The sequence below is a fragment of the Lactuca serriola genome, chromosome 4 (genome assembly GCF_051521515.1).
Source record: "Lactuca serriola cultivar US96UC23 chromosome 4, Lser_US96UC23_V15, whole genome shotgun sequence".
Classification (NCBI taxonomy): Eukaryota; Viridiplantae; Streptophyta; class Magnoliopsida; order Asterales; family Asteraceae; genus Lactuca; species Lactuca serriola.
The window spans coordinates 140,925,950-140,934,890 of record NC_136411.1 but is presented as its reverse complement, the minus strand read 5'-3'; the positions used below and the strand labels follow the sequence as shown (position 1 = coordinate 140,934,890).

The window sequence follows — 8,941 nt, the reverse complement described above, 5'->3', positions numbered from 1 at the left end:
ATATATTTATTAATTTTTTTCTATAGTAAAATAGACCTTAACTTTTTAAAAAGAAACTGAAGTGAGTTTTTTTTTTAAAAAGAAATGTTTGTTTTTTTATATATCGTCATGGATCTCTTTAGAAAGAGGACGAAAAATCTTGAATAACGGTATACTCGTTTTTTTTTTCGATAAAAAACATGGCTAAAAAAAATTTTAACGAAAAAAAAGAAGTGAGTTTTGTTAACATCTTGTGCATGTACGTTCATTGTAAAAATCTGCAACCCTTTCTTTTGTCATTGATTGCTTTAAATTTCAACGCTTTAGATTGGTTCATTGGTTTATTGATAAATAATGGTTTTTTTATTGAACTTTTTCATATATATATATATATATATATATATATATATATATATATATATATATATATATATATATATATATATATATATATATATATATATATATATAATATATAGACATTCGCCCCATCACCCACCTTATGTGATAGAGTGATTCAATAGATTAAACTTAAAGTTAGCTAACTGTCACGGGATGACTCTTTTAGACTAGTTAATACCGTGTGCCACTTAGTGCTTCTCCGACTAAGTCAGGCTAACTTCGACGATCTAGATGTACTAACGAACTTAGGAAGCAAGAGTTACGACAAGGGACACTTCAAGAAACCTTCTATTATATAACTCAACTTCTTTACAAGGCAACTTCTTGATGGTTTGGACAAATGAGCCCTCCCCCCTATTTATAGGAGCCTTACACCTCCTCAAATAGAAGTTTCTAGGTCCCGATCATTCATGACTAATCTAGACTTTTCCTATTATATACATGGATTTTACAAGACTCTAGAATATCGTAAACTTGTATACGATGCTCTAGAAATCTCTAAGTCTTCCCGACATTATCCAAATCGTTCTTGTATGATCTAGCGTGTTCTAGATCCTTCCAAAGTCTTCCGGGTCGTTCTAGTTTCGTTTAGTGTCTTCTTCATTTATTCCAGATCTTTCTCCTTTATTCCACGGACATCTATAATATTCTAGCACCTTCCAGGGTCTCGTAGAGCATTCTCGATCTCTCCGGAGATTTCTCGAGTATACTTGATCGTTCAAGAGTTTTCTAGACGTCCGTGGAATTTTCCAGAAACTTGGTCCGTGACATAACGCTCGTATTTGTTAAATGTTATATAATTAATGCACTTCATTGCATAGGACCAACACCATTAGAACTAGGGATGTCAATGGGGGCAAACGGGACGGGATTGCATCCCCCATCCCCGCCCCCGAAATCTCCATCCTTTCCACCCCCGCCCACGCCCCCGAGTTCCCCTTCTGACCCCGTCCCCGCCCCCATTCCCCCGCCTCCGATTGATTTTGGGCCGACTTATTTGGGCTAAAATAAGTTCTTGTTTGAGCTAAAAGAAACTATTTTTTGGATAACAAATAGATATTTATAACATAATTTTACATGTTACAAACAACTTAAAAATATGTTGTTTGTTGAATTTTTGTACGTGAAAATCATTTTATTGTTTATTATACTTATATAATTAATATATGTCAATTTATATAATTTATTAACGGGGCCCCCACGGGGGTTTCGGGACGGGTATACCAACCCCCGCCCGCGAAATTAAAACGGGGGTTAACCTTGCACCCACCCCCGCCTCGTCCCCGATTTTTTTCAACAAATGCCCCCATACGGGACGGGGCCCCCACGGGATAGGGATCCCACGGGACTTTTTGACATCCTTAATTGGAACCCACCAACAAGAAATTGGTGACGACATTGCAAATTAGTACATACTTGTTAATTGACACATCTTTTGAGATAGGCTTGTTAATGAATTAATTAAGCCATAAATTTTAATTATACTCAACGGAGTGGATGCTGTTCTACCGTACTTTTGCCATGGTGATACAGAGGAACACTTCCCCACCGTGCAATTTGGGCGCACACGGTAAAATGCTCTCTCTCTCTCTTTCTCTCCATTTGTTCTCTTTCTCATTCTCCCTATGCTTGAACAGTCATATATATATATATATATATATATATATATATATATATATATATATATATCAAGGTTGTAAAAATCGTTCGACGGTAGCTCGACGGATGACTGGCGATAAGCGATTAATCAGACTTGGCGGAGATTAATCAGGGACCCTAAATTATTAATAAAATTATTTAAAAAATTAACATTTCCTAAAAAATTAAGTATTTGGAAATTCTCAATTTTAAAATTATGAAAATTTAAAAGTTTTAGTATAATATTCTAAATTTGAAAACATAAAAATTTCAAATTTTAAAATTTTGGTGTAATATTTGATTTTTTTTTTTAATTTTTTAAATATTTCCCGCCTATGACCGCCGAGGACCGCCAAGCCCGAGTTTGACCGATTTTGACCAATTTCCGCCGAACACCTTAATCGTAATCGGTTCGAGACCGCCAAACGATTAATCACCGATTAATCGGCCGCCACAGCCGATTTCTGCAACACTGATATATATATATATATATATATATATATATATATATATATATATATATGTGTGTGTGTGTGTGTGTGTGTGTGTGTGTGTGTGTGTGCTTATAAATAAAACTTAATTACCCTTATTTCTCAAAACCTAAATCCATTTCGTATATCTTTCTATTTCTTTTTATCTCAAAGTCACTAGGAAATGTCGTCATATTCGTTTTCTGAAGAATTTCAATTCACCTATATTTAACAACAAATATGACGGTTCTGAACAAGATTCTTCTTTTCAAGTGTATGAAACGCCATGTAAGTATGGTTATTATCTTGTTAATGAGATTTATCCTGAGTATGCTTTGTTTGTTAAATCATTTTCCTATCTACATGATTCTAGATGGAAAAAATTCAAAAGAGCTTACGGATGAGCTAAGAAGGATGTCTAGCGGGCTTTTGAATCTCTTAACAAGCATTGGTACATACTGAAAAAAACTAGCACTCTTTTTGGTGAATGAAAACTTCAAGAAGTTATATATGCATGTATCATATTGCATAATATGATTATTGAAGATAAAGGAAGAGCGTTATGTGCGTTTGTCGAGCATGAAACCATCCCCGAAACACAACCAACAGAAATTTGTGGGGATGAGTACACGGATAAGAGAACATATATATGTAGCACTGAAACATTCATAATCTTCGCATGGACTTGGTGGAACACATTTATGGGATTCAACACATTAATCTCAATTTGGATCCCTCGGATGACTAGGAAGACGAGTTCCCGGATGAACACTTCATGTAATACGTTTTAGTTATTTTATTTGTGATTTTTTTTTAATGTTTTTTGTGTATTCATTTATTCAAGTTATTTTAGTTCAAGTAGTATGTTTTAGTTATTTTATTTGTGATTTTTTTAAAGTTTTTTGTGTTTTTCATTTTTAAAATTATTTTAATTTTAGTATGTATTTTTTTATTTGAATTTATGAAATTTCATGCTTTTATTTAAATAAAGTTCTTAAAAAAAGTGTGGCGCCAAACCTAACGTGTGGCAACGAAATGACACTTTTATGGTAAGAATGACGTGGAAGAGCAAAAAATGTGGTTTATGTTGCATCGAGCGTTAGAGCACCCACAATTCAAATAATATAAAGGTTAAATCGGGTGATGACTAGGATTAAATAGGTGTTGAACAGAGAGTAAATTGAATAATCATTGAATATTTCAGGAGATTGAATAAAGTGGTGATTATGATTAAATAGATGTTTAATGAGTTATTGGTGTTATTTTATAGATGTTTAATGGATGATGTGACAATCCATTTAATTTTATAGAGTTCATCTAATTTTATAATGTACTGTAAACCTATTTGGAAATAAATGAGATGCATGCATTTTATATATAACCGACGAATTGGATGGGTGGTTACATATATACTAGCAAGTAGCTGGGTGCCCTCAAAGTGAGGGATCGATTGTGGGATTTTTTTTTTATTTAATGGAAACAAGTAAGGTATTGTGGGATTGATTAGATGCATTATAATCCTACAAAAGCAGCTAAGTTGGGAAACTAGACGATGTTAGATTTTAAGAATTAAAACCATCCAAGTCTACTAAAGGTAAACGTGTAACTGTTATATTTATTTCTTTAAGTGATCATGAAAGTGACACGTTTGAAGTTTGTAAAGCAACAAAGGTAAGCAATGTTTTCTTTCCAAAATGGTTTTCGATCGACATGCAGTTATTAACACTATGGAATCTGAAATATGAAGGGAAAAACTATATGTATCATTGTCTCATTCGAAAAAAATGGAAAATAATATATATGTTTTAGAAAAAGTTACTACGACAAAAAAACAAATAAATAAAATAAATAAATAAATAAAAGAAGAAACGTACAAAGGAAAATGAGTGCTGTATTAATTAAAAACCTGTAAACAATCATGTGTCAATATAATCCTGAATTTTCTTTAGATTATAAAATTTGATGGATGATAAATCAAGTTAGATGCTATGTTAATGATAATGATCGTCAGCAGCCTCAACTCTATCTTACTATATATAGGGGTCACTTTACCATATCTTATGCACAATTCATCACGACTAACAACACACATATAGAGTGAAAGGTAGCATATTTGTTAAACCGCACTTACTTTAGGAAGAAGAGCTACTCCTGACTAACCAATATATAAAGGAAAATGGCTAGGATCAACATGGTTCATCTCACTCTTGCTTTTGGCCTTCTTGGTATATACATGCCACTTGTTGCCTTCACTTTGTGTTCCACTCTCCTTTCCTTATGCATGATTATGTTGCTAACATATTGCTTTCTCAAACTTGCAGGAAATATTGTCTCGTTTATGGTATTTCTCGCACCCATGTAAGTCTTGTTACGTTCTCACTTATTAGTTTAGCGGCTTGGTAGGTGGTAGCTTAGCTAGGTTATTTGCTAACTCTGATCAAGAAAATTTAATGAAAATGCAGACCGACATTTTATAAAATTTACAAAAAGAAATCGACAGAAGGGTATCAATCAGCGCCTTATGTAGTGGGCTTATTCAGTGCGATGCTTTGGATATATTACGCATTTCTCAAGACCAATGTCATGCTTCTCATCACGATTAACTCAGTTGGGTGTATCATCGAGACATTGTACATATGCTTTTTTCTCTTCTACGCACCAAAGAAGGCTCGGGTACTTGTTAATCTTTACTTAATTTACTATGAAATTTTACAAAAGATCATATATAGTTATCATCAAAGAAGATTAAACACATTTAAACTTGTTTTTTGCAGATGGAAAGTTTGAAGCTAATCATATTGCTAGTCATAGTTGGATTCGGATTGATTGTTTTCTCAACCCAGTTCCTTGTAAGCGGAGTTAACCGTGGGGTGATAGTTGGATGGATTTGCCTTGTGTTTTCTTTATGTGTTTTTGTAGCACCATTGGGAGTTCTCGTAAGTATATATATGCTTGCATAAATACCACACACTTTATGACACTAGAAAAAATATTAGCACTTTACACTTACATATATTCTTTAGTATATGTATGCTATGTTTTAATATTTCTTCACATTATTTTTCAGCGAGAAGTGATTAAAACAAAAAGTGTAGAGTACATGCCTATTCTATTATCAGTAGCACTTACGGTTAGTGCCGTAATGTGGTTCTTTTATGGTCTTCTTCTAGGTGACTTCAATATTGCGGTATGGAAAAATCTAATTCATCCTGATAACTCGTTTTAACAAATATTACTCCGACTCTAACGATTTTGAGAATGACTTGTTCTATATACAGATTCCAAACGTACTTGGATTCACCTTCGGTATTATTCAAATGACATTGTACTTTGCATACAAGAATAAGACGCTCATTACCAACGAAAAAGTATATGATTTTGAAGAGAAAACTTATCCTATCAGTGAAATGGTGGAGCAGGAAATAAAAGATCACAAAACGATAGATGTGGTAAAGCGGAGTGCTGTAATGTGTTCTGATATTCTTCCGGTGGTTGCCAAACTCAAAGAAAAAGAAAATGATGTTGGTCACGTAGCTGTTGAACCACATGCTCACACAAGTGTCCCGAATCACATCATTGAAGTCGCTGTATGAGATCGAAATCTATATAACTTATCATTTTCACTAGGAAAAAACAAAATGAGCAGATGTGTGGTTTCTGTACATTCCCTAGAAATATGTCTACTTCGCTGCACTGAAATTAATGTTCATCAATATAAACTTGTTTGAGGTTTCAAAATTCAAACTGTCATAAATGTCACAAAACTCATGGACAATCTAGAATTGCCTCGTCAAGTTGATAAACTAAGAAAACTTGTCCCTCGCGCAGCCGCCGATCCATGATGTCCAACCATCTAGCTATTACACAAACAACAAAAAAAAAAAATAATAACATTTTTTTTAAATATATGTTCCCGCAAAATATAAAAAATCAATTCAAGTTATGCACACACCACACATGCATATCTTGTTGTGATGCTGATGGGCGCTGGCCATAAAACGTCAAGAATCTTGTTATGGTGGATTTGGTTTTCCCTTGAGCAACAAACTGACAATGGCTTGTAAAATCATACGTTTGTATTCATTTTTCTCACTACTAGAAAATTCATTTTTCTCACTACTATAATACCTAAAGGCACAATCCATAGGTATTCCTTAGGTATAGGGAGATACCTACCGAATTGCAACGCAAAATGGGCCTTAACATAAACGCTCGTGGGTAAATATTTCCATCAATAAATTATTGATGGAATTGTTACATAAATAAATAGTTACGGATTACTTACGGGACTCACTTTGAATTACATTGACTTTATCACCTACGGATTTCCGACGGCTGACATTACCGAGGATTTTCGGTAGATATTCGGTCACTAAAATCTCTCTTTTTTTATTGTTTAAAAAAAAGAGTAATTTTTTTAAAAAAAATCAGTTAATTCTAACCAAAACTAAATAAAAGTTCACTAAATTAAACTACAAAATGTCAAATATATTATTAAGTGTTTAACACATTACAAAAAACATTACTTTCCAAAAATAAACTTTACTAATAACATGATCTATACATTCAAAGTGTCAAATATATTACTAAGTGTTTAAAACATAAAAACTGAGAATCATTTGATGGATTACCGGATGGTTAATGATTTCTCACATACAAGCCGCAAATTATTTTTCAAGTTGTTTTTGTCTTCGTTGCATTTCTACTTACAATGCCTTTGAACTTGTGCCCACAACTCCCACACCTGGAAAAATGCTAAGTAAAACATATATAATTAATAAATGTAGTCTATTTTTAAATAACAACAATGTATGTGACTTTCAATCCATTATAGGATTACAAAAATCAAAACACGTTGCCCATATTGGTAAAAAAGAGAGAGTGTGTTGTTATTTCCTGCAATTTAACAAAAATAAAAAACTTTCATTTAGAAGCATAATGTTATTTCTTACGTTTTTCAAATTACATTCCTATAATGAGAAAAAAACTAAAATTACCATGTTGTCATAAAAAGAAATAGAAGTAAGATGCTACAACATACAACTAACTAAGTACCTTGCTAGTATTTCTTTATGTAATTCCATGTGAAACATGTTCTAATAATTGTAAAAACTAATCTATTCAACCCTAATGCATATCACAACTTACATGGCACTAAAATATGAGAAATACTAACATCAAACCATATAAACACATATATTAATCAGTTCCATCATACTAAATTTTATATTATTGTTCATACTTTTCAAGCTCAAGCCCTAAAATCAAAAAGAAACAATTGTAATGAAATTGAAAAAGGGAATACGTACCTTCCACAAGGTCGAAGACAACTCAAATGTGATGAATTCAAGGGCGACTGAAACAAATCAAACATAAGTATTATGAGCAAAAATCCATAGATAGAAAGAGAAATAGAATATATTGCATACATGGAGAAGTGGCGGTCAAAGGAAGGTTGTGCGGCGGGGGCAGAGGTTTTGTGGCGTCGATGGAGCTGTGCGAGTAAGAGATGGGGGCATATTTACCCTCTTCAACCTGTAACAAAATAAATAGACATAAATAGTAAATCCACAACAAAAGTAAACCAATGAAGAGGAATAGACCCGGATAACGAAAGTCGAGCATGGCAACAACAATTCAGTGGCCGATTCCGGTGTAACATTTCGTTTAAAATAAAGTAAATAAAATAAAATAACTAAATAAATAAATAATAAGCCATAATACCCCGAGATGTATTTTATATTTTATTTTATTTTAGTCAGAAGAGCGTGGCTAAGGTCATTGTTGTTTCCCTCCGGTAATGGCACAACCTGCTTCCCTTCCTCCCTCTTTGTTTTTGTCGTTGCTACTTCGCACCCGTCGATGCCGCCGCTCCAGCGGCTGTCCCATCCCTAACAGTCTTCCGGCAGTCTCATGCCACCGTGAATGGGTGGATGTGTTGTGTGTAATTTTGCATGTGGGTGTATGTGCTTAAGTATACGTCAGTGTGTGTGTGTGTATGTGTTGCTTGGCCGGAAAACCTCCACCACCACCGTGAGGTGGTGGCTACGACCTCTTGCGGCCGTCTGCCACCATCTTGGTGGTTTGTATTGGACATTTTGGTTTTCTATTTTATGCTAGTGTGTGTATGAATGATGTAGGAACGTTATGTGTTCTTGGATTATTGGAATTATCACTTGAAACCATTCCCCAAGGTGGCATTGGGTAGTGCCCGACTTCTTAAACATTAAATTACCTAAGCATCTAACATTAGACCGAGTGACACGCGTTTGGATTAGAAACCGTAATTAGGGTTTAGAAAACTCTAATATCAAAGAAAACCTTAGCTTTGAAGTTGGTCGGGACCCGTCTTAAAACCGTTAATTAAACTTTAAATAATACTTAATAATGCCCTACAATTAACTTAACGCAATATTGGACTTAATGAATTAAGTCCTTAAGGGGGTTTAGTG

General features: G+C 33.8%; 1 protein-coding gene across 1 annotated transcript; it reads left to right on the top strand.

The window, feature by feature from the left end:
* The first annotated feature begins 4,551 nt into the window (after positions 1-4,551).
* Positions 4,552-6,227, top strand: LOC145102641 (bidirectional sugar transporter NEC1-like). Its single transcript, XM_079040090.1, has 6 exons — positions 4,552-4,714; positions 4,811-4,847; positions 4,952-5,162; positions 5,264-5,425; positions 5,557-5,676; positions 5,768-6,227. The coding sequence occupies exons 1-6, from the start codon at positions 4,666-4,668 to the stop codon at positions 6,080-6,082; spliced, it is 894 nt and encodes a 297-aa protein (XP_078896216.1). The 5' UTR covers positions 4,552-4,665; the 3' UTR covers positions 6,083-6,227.
* The last annotated feature ends 2,714 nt before the right edge of the window (positions 6,228-8,941 follow it).

What these genes read in the sequence shown, in the direction of transcription:
- LOC145102641 (XM_079040090.1), top strand. Translation starts at nt 4,666, where the DNA reads ATGGCTAGGATCAACATGGTTCATCTCACTCTTGCTTTTGGCCTTCTT. An exon ending in TAGCACCATTGGGAGTTCTC is followed by an intron (nt 5,426 to 5,556) that starts GTAAGTATATAT and finishes ATTATTTTTCAG; the next exon opens with CGAGAAGTGATTAAAACAAA. An exon ending in TAGGTGACTTCAATATTGCG is followed by an intron (nt 5,677 to 5,767) that starts GTATGGAAAAAT and finishes TTCTATATACAG; the next exon opens with ATTCCAAACGTACTTGGATT.